The following is a 16,728-nucleotide window of genomic DNA, read 5'->3' on the forward strand; positions in this document are numbered from 1 at the left end:
CGCATTCTTTTTTGCTTGTACCCAGTAGAGGTCAGTGGAAGATGTCCAGAGTCTGGTGAGCAGACAGACTTACAACTTGTACAACTTGTTATTTTTAATTGAAAACTGCAATTTCATATTTTTGGTTTAGTTTTTGTGATGTTTAGGATTTGAAAAGGAATTGAGTGAGGAAAAAAGCAAGCTGATCATGCTCAGAAGTGGTGTCATGCATGTTTTGTCTGATCTGTACTGATGGTCTCACATAAACCTTAATACCCAAGGGGGGTGCAAAGTTCTGTGCTTGGGCCATGATTATTTACAATCTACAGAACAATATTATCACTCCAGCAGAGACCTATAAAATCTATTTATGTGCAAATGATAGATGTGATATTGTGTTCACATGGCTCTTTTCCAATTCAGTGTGTATGGAGATTAGAGTTGCCTTTAATGTTCTTCCTGCTCTGTTTCCTAGAATCTATGTTAGTATACAACTAAATGATTTCCCCGGTTACATTGTGGTGGCAATGTAATCATTGAATGAATTATGTTCAGACTGTATATTTTTTCAAATGATATTAAAGGCAGCAGTCTTGGGGGTTGGAGAGAATGGGTAGTGGAAAACATGTATGACTGTCACATTAGAGATGAGGGTTCATGTCTTTGGTTCCCCCTGTACTTAAAATTAGAGGCAGGTTGTGATTTTTGTTAAAAGCAAATATACTTGTTGTGTCTGTCCCTGTGGATATTTTCTGTATTAAACCAGATCATGAACTTTCTCTAAACTTAACCAGTGTCTAAACCTAAGATTCTCCAGCCTTTTGTTCTTTGACAAGGTACTTTCACAAAATGAGTGTGGCTGAGAGCTCTTTATTTACATATTGTATCCAAACACTTAAACCGGGGCCTGTACCATAAAGAGAGATTAGTGAATTATCCAACTAACTTTGGTCTGAGTTCAGGTTTTCCAGTTTCATGAAGCTAGATCACCATGGTAGCCAGAAATGGAAATGTGTAGTTCAAGGCTTGCATTTATCAGCACTGCACATTGCCAATGAGTCCTAACCACAGTTCATCCATTTTATATAGCCTGTGTTGCTGCAGTTGGTTGAAAACCCACACTCAGGGCTTGAAACATAAAAATAGAACTGTGTTGTATTTATGTAGCAATAACACAGTGTAGCATTAAACTTTAAGTTTTGATTGAAACATAGAGACTGAAAAGTAACAAAAATCTCACTACTGTCACTATTTTGACAAATAGTAATAACCAGGAGAATGTCATTTTTGGCAGGGTTGGGATTCTTAATATCCAGTCCACCTTAAAAAAAGACTCAGTGTACTGTAGCTGAGCCATGTCTCCTAAAAATATGTTTCTATATGCAATAGCTAAACTGTACCAGCAAATACTGTACATTTTGTAGGAAACATAATTGATAGCTGGATTTTGTTCAGAGGCAAAATATTATTTGAATGAATTTAATATTCACTAGCAGGGACTTGCCCTCTCCAAGTAAGACTAAAAATAAGCATACTGAATGCTTGTATATTCTTGGTTGCTTGAGCACTTGACAGCTTTGGGGAAGGCTTAAGAGGTCTACACCACTCTCAGGCATTGGCAGAACCCCAAAATCGTCTTAAAAAGAAGTGCAGACTGAATGGCTTTAAGGTCTGGTCACACTTGTAACCAGTTAAAATGAAGAAAATTTGACTTAGCCTTTGTGTAGTGTGGACCACACTGAGCATAGAGAAAAAAAAAAGAGTAAAGAATTGTCTGAGGATTTAAGAACCATAATAGTGGAAAAGCATGGCTAGTTGTAAGGCTACAAGTCCATCTCCAGAGATCTGGCTGTTCCTGTGTCCACTGTGCACAGCACTGTCAAGATGTTTACAGTCCATGGCGCTGTAGCTGATCTCCCTGGATGTGGATGAAAGAGAAAAATAGATGACAGATTGCAACAAAGTATTATTGGAATAGTGGATAAAGAGCCTTGATCAACTTCCAGAGCAATTCAGACTGACCTGCAGGCGCAGGGTGCAACAGTGTCAGCTTGCACTAGCGTCACCATCTGAATGACAAGGGACACTACGGTAAGAGCCCCAGGGGGCCCCACTGCTGACACAGAAACATAAAAAAAACAGATTGGAGTTTGCCAAAACCTGCCTGAGGAAGCCACAATTCTTCTGGGAGAATGTCCTGTGGACAGATGAGCCTGAAACAAAGTTTTTTGGTCGAGCACATCATTCTACTGTTTTCAGAAAATGACACGGGGCCTTCAAAGAAAAGAACACAGTGGTCCCTAAAGTCAAACATGGTGGAGGTTTCTTCATGTTCTGGGGTTGCTTTACTGCTTCAGGTAGTGGATGCCTTAACCTTGTGTATGGCATTATGAAACTGGAGGACTACCAATGAATTCTGGGGCGCAATGTAGGGCCCAGTGTCAGAAAGTTGGGTCTCCATCGGAGGTCATGGGCCTTACAGCAGGACACTGACTTCAGAAAGCACCAGAAATGGTTTCAGACAATGTACAGGAGACTTGTGACGTGGCCAGCAGTGAGTCCAGGTCTAAACTCCATTCATGTGTTATTCTGTGGACTAATTATTGGATTTAAGTGTCAGACCAGTGATTCTCAAAGAGTGACTGGAGTGCACCCCAGTGCAATGCTGGTCACTGTGTGGAAAGTCGGTATGGGAGGATGCTGATGAGAGAGAGGCTGCTGAACTGAATAAGCTAAGGCAGTGCTGCTCAAAGTGAATTTGTGCACTGCACTCACTCCAAGCTGGGCAGGGCTCCAGTTATTTAGAGAAAATACAGTAGGCTATGTTATTATAATGAGAAAATACAGAATGTCATAGTAACATGAAAAATGTTTTAACATCAAAGTATCTTGTAAAAAACAAGCAAAGTATCTTGTTATAATGACAAAGGTTTTTTGTTGAAACAAGATTTACACAGTCGTAGGCAGCTCTTGCACGCACTATGAAGTATAATCCTGCAAGCACCACTGCCTCTGAGTGCTTCAGACATGGACATACTTTCTTCTGCAAATTATACAGTCAGCCTAACAGCACAGTGAAGTCAGCTGGTCACTCTGGGTCTAGACCTTTGACATAAGTAGAGCCTTAAACTGAACCCTGTATTTAACTGGAAGCCAGTACAAAGGTCTAAGTACCAGAGTAATGTGTTCCCTCTCTTCGGTGTTTTCTAGCAGCAGCATTTTGAACAAGTTGAAATTGTCTGATAGTCTTGTGGAGGCCAATCTGGAGCACATTACAGTAGTCTACCCTAATAGAAATGAAAGCATGAATGAGAAATTTCATGCTTCTGATACTTGAATTCATTGATTTGGAAGAAAAAACTGCTGCTTTCTGACATCTCTTTGGCCTTTCTGGTGTTCACCCAAGTTAAAAATGTACATAATCTTTGCTGCACTTACTACTGGTTCATATAATTCTTCTCTGAAAGTCGGCATAAATAGAGCATCCAGTTGACTTCAATCCAATAGAGACACATGTGCCTTTCCACTCATGTATCTGATCAAAGTCAGCGTGAGGGGAAACAAAAACAGATACAAAACAGACTCAGTGAAGGAAACATCTCAAAAACGGCAACTTGAAAATAACACATCCATCATCGTATCAGTCCCAGCTGTGAATGCACTGGACTTAATCACCAGTACAAAGCTACAAAGAAACAAAGTCTGTGAAGCAGGCCAAAGGAGGCCTGTTAAACTTCCAATAAATCTGTGTTTACAGGCTGGTTTTAAACACTGTGGCCTTTCCCAGATACACCTGATGTGCATTGTTTATTATAGGTATGGACATCTTTGGTGAAAAACCTGGGCCCACATTTGTTTGCTGTCACTAACTGACATCAGCAAACCGTGCTGGAGGAAATCAGCTAGAACGTACTTATGACCATGATATGGTTTCTTTTTACCAAACCACAGGCAAGCAGCTCTGATTTGAGTATTGTTCACACACTTGTTTGGATCATTTCTGTGTATACTTTGGATATATTCCATCAGTGCTGATTGTGCTTCCTCCTATTCTTGATCCTCTGTCTTTTAAAACCACAGTCAACAGGGACTTGAACAAGTTGACTGCGGGCAAACTGGTGAAGTCATTTCAGCAAATTTGTGTTCTACTTTTTCAACAGCTGTCTGAAACTGTCCTCCTGTTTAAAAAAGTGCCAACAGGCTATTATAATCAACAGTTACATGTTATTGTTTGCAAAACCTAACCAAATAGTTTATGTGTCTAAACATAATGAAACAGTGATGGTTTCATAAACTTGACGGCAGCTTTATGACAGTTTCCATGATGATGGAATTCCTCTGTGCTTGCTGTTGTGTTTATGGCTTTTTCCATGACAAAGCTTGGCAGTGTCACATGTTGTCAATGTTGGCGGAGTTCTTGCAGCTCTGCCTGTCAGCATACTAGTCTAGTGCCATTTCAGAAGATGCTACTACAGGTTGTATGAGATGGAAGGGACATGATATGAGTTGCAGGTTGGAGGACTTGTTGGTGTACAAAACATAGCTTATTGACAGCAGAATTCCCAGTGAGATATTGGGCATGTTGATGACGTCCTACTGTGTGCTACAGTACATGTTTGAAAGGGCAACTTTAGACAATGTCTAGACCTGATTCTGTTAACATTGGGCCTCATTCAACCAACTGTTCTTAAGAAGGAATTTCTTCTTAAAACCCACTTACACACTTTTACAAAGATTTTGGCATTCACCAAAGTTTTTTTTATCCGGGATTTGCTCTTAAATAAGAAAGGTATCTATACACACGCACACACATTTGAGTGCTGACATGTCTGTATGAAATAATGTGTTAGTTTTTTCATTTCTACATTAGCTTAATATTATACAATTTAAATTACAAAAGCATTTTATTATTATTTTTTATTAATTTGCCTATTTCCTTTATTTTACAAAGCATTATGATTCCTGTGTGTCTCATGCTCTTTTATTGGGATTGGCGGGGCGTTAACTTATGCTAACTAAGAATGACTAGCCCGTGCTGTCAACTTACGAATTCATAACGGGATTCATGATGGTAACATGAGTGCGAACAACTTTACGGTTTAAGAACACATTCATGAATAAGACATGTCTTAGGACCTTCCTTAGGAACAAACCAAAACTGTCAGGTTTGGCGGGTGAAGCTGCCAAATGGTGATTTGTAGTGAACTCAATTATATTGCCAGACGAACTGAGGTAGAGAATAGTCTTTTACTAGCAACACTCAAAACAACAGTACAAAGTCTAGAATCAAAATCAGGTCGATAATACAGTCAAAGGTCAGCGCCAGTAAACATCTACAGCCAGGAGATCCACAAGAGAGAGGTCAGGGAGGAGATATCAGAGGGTCGGTACACAGCAGGCAATCAGAATCTGGGGGGGAATAAGGCAAATGGTGGTCAACAGGCAATCCGGGGTCAGAACAAGATAACCAGGCAGAGAAAGAATGCTGGAAAGTCAGAGCTGGGGTCTAGAACAATCTGGCAACTTCTTGGTGCGGGGAAGTTGCCTTTATGCTTGTGTAGCAGGTGTTGCCAATCTGGGTGATGAGATGCAGGTCAAAATAATACCAGCTGATTAATGTAAAGAGTCCAAAACTGAGGTGAACCAAACAGGAAGTAATCTCAAAATAAAAGCCTGGGACCAGAAGCCGATGGGACAGAATCATGACAAAAACAAGGTTAAGAAAAAGCATATTATTGGTGAATGAGACCCAATGTCTGGAGTGTATGTGTGCTGTATATGTGCTGGAGATCTGCAAGAAACTATGAAAATCAGGGTCAGATGTTACACCTAGAACTAGACAGATGACTTTTATTTCAGAGAAAATTAAGATATTTCTTCAGCCTTTCTGTTATGTCCCATATTAGGATGGTCAAGAAAACTGAAAAAAAAATCCCCATTTCTTAAGTCCTAAGCACTGTGGAGCTTAGGACTTAGGAAGAGGGAGAGGGAGCTTAGGAGTTTAAATTTCTAGTCACAATAATTTTTATCTATTTACAATTTGATGTAAAAATAAAAAGAACAATTGAGCTATTTTTAATTTCTGATCAGGTAAGGCCAAAACAACAACAAAAGAGCAATCTAGTTAAGGCGAACATAAGAAGAACAAAACCAGAGAAACTGAATTACATTAACTTACCTCTCTAACTATACACAAGAGAAAACATGTTTAACAAAAGTGGCAGCTCGTACCTATTAAGTCTAAGGATTTCATTAGCTATTTTCTGCATAGCCAGACTAGACTAAAGAAAAGAATTGAGAAGAGCACGGCTGCTTGGGGAGGGGGGAGATGAGTTCTGGGTTCCTGCGCTAAGATGGTTTTTAGCTGGAGGGCCTATCACCTTCGTGCAACTCCACATACCTGTCTGCATGCATGCACAGTCATAAAAGGTAATGTTTTGCTGCCCTCCAGTGTTTACATGTTAAATTGTGTTTGTGTAACACAGTTTAATGTTTCTCCACTCCAAGGAATCAGATAAACTCATTACAGATGCCATAAAACAAAGAGACCATATGTCACAGTGTAAAAACCACCACAGCGTTAAAGTCATCACACTACATGCTATATGTTGATTGAAAAATAAAGTGTGGCAGCTGAGTAGGCCTTCTAGTCAGAAGCTAAGACAGAGAACAACATGTGAACACCCTGGCAACTGCAACATTTACCAGCAACCCTTTAATATGTTAAAAATATGAAACTATAGAACTGAGTGCTTGAAACTTGCAAACGATTTGTGAATCTGACTTCCTACCATATTGCGTGCATTGTGATTTATTTATGTGTTCACTGTTCCTTTCCAGTTAAGAGCAGAGAATTTCTATTCTTCTTGTTCAGTCTCCAAAATGATGTTGGATGGAGCTTTGCACTATATTATTAAAAAAGGATGACAAAGAAGTATGCCTTACCTCTGTTCCTGTTGTAATCTATGAGTAGCAACAACTGAGTCAAAGTCATAATGTAACAAAATGGAGCTTGCTGTCCAACGTCATGCCAGTGCAACACAGACTGTGATCCTCCCTCTCATTATGAACAGGGGTGAAACAGAGGTGAAATATTTGCAAAACCACCAAACCAAACATCTAAAAAGCTTTTCAGAACTAGCAAATTACTTAGATTATAATTCAGTTTTGAAAGTAATGTCTAATTTTATCCATCTAATGCTTACAATTTGAATTATTGGTAGGTATCTTGTAAATTTCCCACCAGTGATCAATGAAGTTATGCGATCATATTGCTGTATTAACCCAAAAAGTAACTAATAACTAAAAACATTTCAAAGCAGTTTTATTTGCATACTGCCAAATAACAACAGAAATCTTCTCAGGGCACTCCACATAGTAAGATCTAGACCTTATTATTATCCAGATATCTTGAAGACATAAAGGCCTGGATGACCTATAACTTCTTACTTCTAAATTCTGACAAAACTGAAGTTACTGGGCATGAAATGTGCTATCCACCCAAATAGTTACCCTAGATGACATAGCTCTTGCCTCCAGTACTACTGTGAGGAACCTTGGAGGCATTTTTGACCCAGATATGTCCTTTAAACCACATATAAACTAAGTCTCTAGAACTGCCTTTTTTGTCAGCACTATAATGCAAAAATCAGGCACATCTTGTCTGAAAGTGATGCTGAAAAAGTGGTCCATGCATTTGGTACTTCCAGGCTGGACTACTATAACTCTTTACTATCAGGGTGTCTCAGTAAGTCCCTAAAAATCCTCCAGTTAATCCAAAATGCTGCAGCTAGAGTACTGACAAGAACTAGCCAGAGAAATCATATCTCTCCCAAATTAGCTTCTCCTAACATACAAAGCCCTTAATGACAAGGCTCCATCGTATCTTCCAGTATCAGTCTGGGAGGCAGACACCCTCTCTACCTTTAAGATTAGACTTAAGACTTTCTTGTTTAACAAAGTTTATAGTTAAACAAACACTGGAGCTAGAAAGGGAATAATGCAAATACTAACCCTGATACATGAAGACACAATAGATAGAGTTAACAGTACAAGCTAGAGCTTGAATGACTTAGTCACCATCACAAATGCACGGAAACAAATCTAGCACATAAAGTACAACTGTAAATATAACAAACAGCACAACTAAGACCAATAGGGAAATGATTAAAAACTAAACAGAGAAACTAAGGCATGGGAACACAGTTAAAGAGCACTACACAAACCACTAATCAAGTCATGGGAAACAGGTGACCATAAAAGAGCCCCAAAACCAGGCAAACAGGCCTGAGGCCAGATAAGGGAACAACATATAGGGAGACAGAAACACAATCTAAAAAGTCTCTGTGAGATGATAATAGGCAAGGAAACAGACAAGGACAAAGCCAAGCAGTGATGGTAACAAGGGTAAATACACAGCAAGAGAATGAGAGAACAGATAAACCAGCCAAGAACTGAGGGAGGTGAGGTGAAAATAAAGGATGGACCAGGAAGACAACCAGTTGCAAGTGAAATTAATTAATTAATTAATGGACAAAGTAAAGCTGGAGCAGGTGATGGTGCAAGAGGCAGGAGATAGCTTCACAATAAAAGTCCCAAACAGGAAGTGACCTGGGATTATGCAGGTAGGTATACTTACTTTTCAACACTTCACAAAGCTAATTATATGAAAACCCACCCATTTTATGTTGTTCATGAGAAATTCTGAATATATCCCTGGAATTTAAAATGCAGCTGAATTTCTGAGACATGTAAAGTTATATAATTTAATAAAACGGAATGTGGTGGCGGGAGGACAGCGACAACGACACTGACAGTACTGAGGATAACACTGAAAATAGTCCAGTTGCACATGCAGCCACTATTGCTGAGCCTGCAGATGACTACATGCCCGGTCCATCTAGGATGAGGCCAACTGGCACAGATCTGGCACAGATGTTGCACAGGATGCATGGGTGTCTTTCAGATGCCGGAACCGGATAAGGTGGCCTGACCTTTCACCAGCCATAGGCTTATGGTAACCTGTCAGATGTTGTAACAACTTTAGTTTTTTGAGCTGCACGGGGATCTCTCGCTGTAATAGCTTACTGCGAGCGTCCACTGGGTAAAATTGCCAGTAACAGTTCGCACCAGAAGTCTAACGTAAGGCACATGTCACCCACAGTGTGCAACTCCTGAATAACATTCGTCAAATGTTAGATCCCAAGACTCCTGAGTAGTGCTATAAGGCTCAAAGCGTTCAAGTCACCACGCCAAATGTAATAGGTTTACACTGCTTACCAGGAGAAACTTGTGTCCTTAACGGATGCGTATGGCAGGCAGCATACAAATATTAGCAACCTAGAGCTTATATAAATACATCAATATAGGAAGATAACCCATGTATAAGGAGAGAGGCTATCTTACATAATAGAAACATTTACAACAATTTAGTCAGAATTTACACTTAGTAATGATTTCTTTTGTCATTTAATACAGTTTCAAACCAGTTTCTGTGAACAGAGGCTCAGAGACCTCAGAGGAACTGGATGACAGCTTTTGGATGTTTCTTTCTTTCTTTTTAGTTTATTTAATTTTTTTCCTTGTGGACATTTCCTACAGAGGAAGTCAGTAGATTCAGATTTCAGTTGGATTAGCAATGAATACATCTTTTAAAAAACTGAATCTTATTTAATATCAGGCTTTAAGACTACGATCAGGAGTAATTAGAAAAACTCTATCAGCTTTCCAGATTGAATTGAGGGAAGTGGTTATATAAGATCCAAAGGAAAGTGGGTGCAGCAAGAAGCAGGCAATAATATCAGCAGATAAGAGACGATAATATCCAGGTTACAGTTTGGGCATAGAGGACTAAATTATACACTATTTAAAAAGGATAAACTTATTATTAGAAGATGCGACTTCTGTAGGGAGAAAGAAACAAGTGAGCATGGTATGTTATACTGCACAATATATGACAATGAAAGGAGGGAAATGATTCAGAATGTTAGATATATAAAGGTGGTGTTTGATCTGTATGATATTTTACAAATAAGTTTTTTTTGCATTTTTTGTATTTGTTTCAGTATTTAAGAAAAATGAAATTGATAGAGAGAATTTAAGTTATCCTATTAAGTGTTAGAAAAAAATACTTACCTTCATTTAATTATTTGATTTAGGAAAGAGAAGTCAAATTCTTGATCCACGCTCTTATCCAGTTGGTGGCGGTAATGAACCATTTCATTGTTTACCAACCGCCATTATACTCTAAGAGGAAGAAGAAGCTACTCCCGAGTCTTGTGATGAAAGCCTAAGCGTAACATATCAGCTGTCCTGCACGTTGACATTGGGATAGTAACCTAACAGAAGAGCCCGGTCTGTGCTGACCTCTCTCACGGGTTAGTTTTATCTCTGGTTTGTTTGCTTTCTATCGCTTCTCGTTTGACTGGACATTAAAAGAGGCACCCAGCGTGCCATGTAACGCGACTCATTGAAAGGACGTTAGGAATAAAAGCAAAACGTGCTAGAAAGGGGCTAGCGCTAGCAGCTAGCCGCTTGACTGATTTACCATTCCGCTTCACTTTATTCTTTTTATTCCAACGTTATGTGAATCGCAGAATAAATCGGACATGGTGGGGAACCCGGAGGTCTGAAAATAGCTGGCGTTGCTAAGTTAGCCAGGTGTCGTTTCAGTTCACTTCAATAGATTAGTTGTATTGAAGCTTTGACGCCAACCACGAGGTTAATCAGAGTCAATTTAACGAAGAATAAACATAAACTTAGCTAAAATGACTGAGTATTTTACTGGTTTTACTTAGAGTACAGCGTTTGATCCTTTTGCCTTATGGAAAACATTTCCTCTGCTTTTGAACGGTGCTATTATTAATGTATTAGCATTATTAGTATAAATATAATATAATATTAGTGATTATTTTATATAATGCATTTCCTTATTGTTCATTCAGTGATAGCGGCTATTCATCACATATAACACTTATTACATATGAAGTGTATTGACCTTTCCCTCATTTTCCATCATTATGACCGGCATGGCAGGATGGGGTCGTCCGTGTCCACACCTGCTGCTCCAGAAGCCCAGCCTGTCAAAGGTAGTGCCGAGGGAGCGACAAGGCTGTTAACTGTTATAATAGTATACAGTTTAAAAAAAAAAGAAATGTTAACATGTTGTGTTTTTTGTCTTTTTGATTTTCTTAGTGGCTCCACCTTCAGAATGTCCCATGCATCAGTCTCAGCCTGGAAAAGGTATCAGTGCTATGCAGGACTATTAAATTATTTGTGACATTCCTGTAAACAATGAATTATTAAGTACCAGTTCAGCCAGTGCAGTCCCTGGAAACACTGACAGATAGGTTATCGGTTAATATCCAGTTATTATTTGTTGGCCTGAACAGCAGTGACATAAAGCTTGTTTCTGCTGGAGGTGGTCTGTTACAGCGACTCGTGCTACTGTTGCCTCCTGATTGTTACACATGTTTAGCAGGCTTTTTTGTGACTGCACATTTAGCATTTTTGTAGGTTTTGATCTTTGTATTGTTGAAATTATTGGAAGCTATATGATAGTACCGTGCCTACTTTTCCTCAGTTGTGTTCTTGTCTCCTGTAGCGTCGCCTCCATCAGAGTGTCCGATGCACAAAGCAGAAGCAGGTCCAGCCCACCAGGATCGGGCCTATGAGTTTGTGGAGTGTCCCATGAGAGCTGCTGCGGACATGAAGAGCAACATCGACCCAGCAAATATGGTACCTACACCAGTTTAATGGTGGAAAGGGAGTGAGAGGGCCAAAGTCAAGCAGAAATAAATAAGTGGGTGATGTTGACAGTAATGTTTTTTCAAATAAAGCAGCATTTTGACTGGATTGCAGTTCAACGTGATTGTATGGCTTTTTTTTTAAAACGTCAAAGCACATTTAACGTTAATGGCTTCTCATCCTGAAAGGTCAGTTCCAGTCATTAACATAACTTTGCTCTGAATAATACCCTGTCTCGTGTTTTTCCACTAAAAACTTAATTTATTAAAAATCACTATTACTGTATATTTGAATATATACATTTTTTTTTTTACAGTTTATTTTCAAAGTTTCTTATTGAAAACAAGATACTGCATCTAAAGATTCAAATGTGGTCTGTGGCATTGATTTTTTTTTTTTTTTGTTCTGCCTTGTGTGTACAGATGCCTCCTCCTAACCAAATGCCATCACCAGGCCAGCCTTTCAGCCTGTCAGTCTCCAGAGAGGAATCCACCATTCCACGTCATGGCACAGACAAGAACTGGGTTTACCCTTCTGAACAGATGTTCTGGAACGCCATGCTGCAGAAGGGGTCAGGCTTTACTATACTTATTTTTTAATTTGAGAAGCTGACTAAACAGTGTGTAAAAGAAGAAATATGAGCCTGTTAGTCTGCACACCCAATCATATTTAAAGACCTGTAGCCCTGTCATTAACTAAAGAAGAAGAAGAGGAAGAAAGGAAAACATACAGTTAAGATTATGATCAGCACATATAAAATAAGGTTTTAAGGGAAAACAAAGCAAACAGAAGATAATATTTTTGTCCTTTGAGAAATTTAAACAATAAATGTCAGATCATTAGCCATAAATCTGATGTAGGATTGAAACCACTGGCACATGGTTAATAAGACAATATACCCTTAATGATTTCCAGTTATTAGATGAGACTCCAACCTGCCTATTCACAAATATAAAATAAATGAATAAAATCTCCATTAAGACGTGTGCAAAGGACTGACTGATGCACACATTTAGAACATTACAGAAGTACTCAGTGGCCAGCTTGCTTAGCCTACATGTAGCATTAGCTTTAATGATTACAGTGCTGCATTTATAGTATTTAAATGGAAGGAGACAGACCTTTGAAGTAACACAGAAACCCTATATTGGTGGTTTGGGGTTCTTGACTTGGTTTAACAGTCTGTCCTGTTCATGTGTGGTCCTGGGCTGCAGGTGGCGCTGGCGTGATGATGACCTTGCTGCTGTGGACATGACCAACATAATTAAAATTCACAATCAGAACAATGAGCAGGCCTGGCAGGAGATCCTGAAATGGGAGGCTCTGCATGCACGGTAAGTCCTGAATGAACAGAAACACACAAATCAGCATGAAACACCAGCTTAGCTTTATGTACTTTAACATTATTAGATGAGTATTTTATTATATGTTATATGTCACGTTTTTCCTCCAGTGACTGTCCATGTGGGCCGAACTTGAAGAGGTTTGGTGGGAAAGCCAAAGAGTACTCACCCCGGGCTCGCATCCGCCACTGGATGGGGTGAGTTCACACTTTATCTGCCTGAATTTCAGTCCACAACTCAACATCATATTTTCAGTATCTACAGTATGTGTTATGCTTCCTGATGGTTTGAAAGTATGAGAAAGAAAAACTTCAACCCCATCATGTCCATCACCAGTTAATGTGGAGACTGTGACTAGTGCAATTGTTCAATGTAAGTGAAATATTAGAACCCCCTGCATCAAACAAGAGTGTGTTTCCTAAATATCATATATTAGCATAGAGCCCTTTGTGTTCCCTGGTGAGGAGCTGTGTGCATTCTGATGAATGTTCAGTGTTTGTTGGGGCTGAAGACTACAAGTTTGAAAATGGCATAACATCCAATGTCTACATATCAGTTTGTTTTGCTTTAAAAAAAAAAATTAATTTATTTCTGTAATGCCTCTGTCCTTGGCCCCAGCTATGAGCTGCCTTTTGACCGCCACGACTGGATCGTTGACCGCTGTGGGAAGGAGGTGCGCTATGTAATCGACTACTACGACGGTGAACTCAACAAAGACAACTACCAGTTCTCCATCCTGGACGTACGCCCTGCCTTTGACTCTTTAGAAGCTGTCTGGGACCGTATGAAAGTGGCCTGGTGGCGCTGGACCTCATAAAGGAGTCTCACAGGTGTTTAGGTTACTTTGTGAACTTCATACACACACACACACACAAGACTGTGAATATTGCATTCCTCAGTTCAGTGCTTTGCAATGTGTGGTGCTGTGAAAAGAAATAAATAACCTTCAGATGTGGAATTGGAAAGACATGGGAAGTTACCAGGTGTTGGCGAGGTGCATTATGGGAAATGAAGGATCATTATTGGATCTACACCAATATTAGGGACTAAGGATATTTTGGCTGACAGTGTTTTGATTTTGACCAGCTTTTTAAATATCTCTTGCAGTCCCACATTACATTACACCGAATTAGCTGCCTTACCTATTAAGGTTGAAAGTACTGATTTAGAAGTGTTCCGATATATAAAAACCGTTTTTAATCAGTTGAGACTTATTGATTGATGTTCACAGCTTTGTCTGGTAACCTGGGTGGTAATTCAGACAGATAGGAAATACACAGAGGGGGAGAGAGGGGTATGACAGAGTACCCCACCAAGAAATGTTGCAGTTGGTATGATATGTTTAACCACTAGGTGACTGGAGGTCCATTTTTAAACATTTTAAAGTAACTATAGTCTACTACATCTTCCCTTTGATAGAAATTCTATATAAATGAAGTTTAAGAGAAAGCCCTTTGACTGTAGCTTACATACAGTATACACCTTGACATTTGTATTCTTGGATAAAAGGTCCAGAAATGCTCCTGATCAGTAACCTGCTATGTTAGTTGCCACCTGGCAAAGTGAAGCTTGTTCAGACTGGTGGTGCTGACCAAGGGCATAGGTTTGGTCTCAACATTGGTCGGGGCAAAATAAATAAATAAAATGAGCTTGCAGCTTGTTGTCTACATTACTACAAAACAAAAGAGGTGCTATTTGTATTTTAGCAACTTTTGCATACGAGTTAATGATTAGAAATCTAGAATCTGTGAATATCTCTCCAACTTTACTGAAGTCAGCCACTATAACATACCGTTGTGAGCACACTGACCGACAGCAGTCGCCTCCTCCGTGTCTGGGAGCAAATATGACATTTGCACATAATGTGAGCTTTAGATCACTGCCTCGATTATATTAGGTCAGCCACATTGGAATGATCTAATATGACTTCATTCCAAAGATAATGCTCACTGGTTTGCTCAAATATTGGTAGGGACATGTCCCTACCGTCCATATGCAAAACGACTTTGGTTCTGGCTCTGCTGACTGTTGAGTACACAGTGGGTAAGTCCCAATTCCCATATCTGATTATTCCTCAATCCTTACTCAGACTGGAATGACTTCTGGATTAAGGAGGCTACCTGGAGGAGCCGTGAGCCCGGATACAAGAGAGCATCCTTCACAGAAGGAGTCATCGATAATCAGGTGGTGACTGGACGCATCAGTGGAAAAAGATGTCTCATGTCTCTCAAAATGTTTCTGGATTCCTCTCTCCTTGCATTTTTTTCCTTTTGTCTTACATGGGAAGGAATTGGGATTCATCCAGTGGTGACCAGTTTGACAGTTTAAGGTGTATAGTGGGTTATGAGCATGTTGGTCTAGTTCAGGTATATAATATTTGAAAGGACCAGGATGGGTATCGGCTTTGCAAGTTAAACCCCGTGACTGTTACCCTTTCTGCTCTGGTGGTTAGTTTGCCATGGCTTCTTCGGTTTGCCATCAGAAGACAGTAGTTTGTTTAGAGTTTAAATTGGAAGCCAATTGACCAGTATATATACTGTATCATCATGTTCTTACAGCAACATAAGATACTGTCTCACTTTTCTATTTCCTAACACACACAAAAAAAATGATAAAAGCTCTAAAACTAGATTTTCATCTCATAAATCACATTTCCCTGGGTTTAAAACCAACATTTTCTGTTGCGTTGTTTCAGATACAGTATTTTCACTAACATTTCATCTGCTACTTCATTATCAGAATTCTGCATCTCAGCTTTGCTACATCATTTTACTGCAGTGATATTCATATGTTTATTTATTGATTGATGAGTGTATGCACATTTCTGTGGGCAGAATCTTGCAGTCTCTGTTTCCAGAATGTGTATTCTTGTACCGAAGAATGATTTTACAAGCGCTGGTGGTTAACTATTTTACCAGTGAAGCTGGTGCTCTACATCCTCTGAATAATATTTGTGTTTACATTTGATAAGCAAGGATTGTTTGGTGCTGTTGTATTTTGTGAAAGGTAGTTGTTTTGCACCTCAGGGCCACTGTAGTACAGACATCAAGAGAAAAATAAATGGGTTTAAGAAGTTTTGATATGGCTTTTCTAAGATTGTGCAAGGCTGCTCCTTAGTCAAGATGTAACGTCAAAAGCCAAATAAGTTTTAGTTTTCAGCTTTGACTAACAGAACAGCATAAAGTCCCTGCTCTCTGAATCAGATGGCACAACTCCTTTAGATTTAGGATGCAAGATAAAGACTTGTATGTGAAATTTAAAAATGAAGCCAATACGGAGAGAAGCTAAAACTGCTGTAGTTTTAGGTTTTGATAAACACCTTGCTGCAGAGGTCTGTGTCAGCTGAAACCAAGACAGATAAGATAAGGTGTTACATTCAGTCATTGAAGCTTGGTGTAATAACAGGATGAATGCTGTATTCCAGATGTTAAAGGTTTGAAGGAAGGAGGGGGGACCGACTCCGGACTCTGGACTCTGACAGACGTGACCAACCATGGCTGACTGACTCTGTGGCACTCTTCTTATTTAATACTGTTCGAATCAGGGTTGCGTCAGGAAGGGCATCCAGCGTAAAACACGTGCCAAATGTCAACATGCAAGTCGTCAGTGTGACGATTCGCTGTGGCGAGCACTAAACGTGAAAAGCCGAAAGTGACTTTCT

At 39.5% G+C, this 16,728-nt stretch overlaps 1 protein-coding gene across 4 annotated transcripts; it reads left to right on the forward strand.

Annotated features, from left to right (window-relative positions):
* Positions 1-10,205: 10,205 nt before the first annotated feature.
* Positions 10,206-16,148, forward strand: hccsb (holocytochrome c synthase b). 4 transcript variants are annotated; one of them, XM_020609655.1, is made up of 9 exons: positions 10,207-10,355; positions 11,014-11,066; positions 11,173-11,220; positions 11,582-11,715; positions 12,147-12,295; positions 12,939-13,058; positions 13,178-13,264; positions 13,686-13,897; positions 15,157-16,148. In XM_020609655.1, the coding sequence occupies exons 2-8, from the start codon at positions 11,015-11,017 to the stop codon at positions 13,882-13,884; spliced, it is 789 nt and encodes a 262-aa protein (XP_020465311.1). In that variant the 5' UTR covers positions 10,207-10,355; position 11,014; the 3' UTR covers positions 13,885-13,897; positions 15,157-16,148. The 4 variants fall into 4 exon arrangements, with proteins under 4 accessions (XP_020465313.1, XP_020465311.1, XP_020465310.1 ...); XM_020609657.1 differs by lacking the exon at positions 15,157-16,148 and having other exon boundaries at positions 10,206-10,354; positions 11,004-11,066; positions 13,686-14,748; XM_020609654.1 differs by lacking the exon at positions 15,157-16,148 and having other exon boundaries at positions 10,209-10,355; positions 13,686-14,747.
* Positions 16,149-16,728: the final 580 nt, after the last annotated feature.

Source organism: Monopterus albus, unplaced genomic scaffold (genome assembly GCF_001952655.1).
Source record: "Monopterus albus unplaced genomic scaffold, M_albus_1.0 scaffold100.1, whole genome shotgun sequence".
NCBI classification, from domain to species: Eukaryota; Metazoa; Chordata; class Actinopteri; order Synbranchiformes; family Synbranchidae; genus Monopterus; species Monopterus albus.

Coding starts and splice junctions, on each gene's coding strand:
- hccsb (XM_020609657.1), top strand. CDS start 11,015: ATGGGGTCGTCCGTGTCCACACCTGCTGCTCCAGAAGCCCAGCCTGTC. Junction 11,067..11,172: donor AGAAGCCCAGCCTGTCAAAG/GTAGTGCCGAGG, acceptor TGATTTTCTTAG/TGGCTCCACCTTCAGAATGT. Junction 13,265..13,685: donor CGCATCCGCCACTGGATGGG/GTGAGTTCACAC, acceptor CCTTGGCCCCAG/CTATGAGCTGCCTTTTGACC.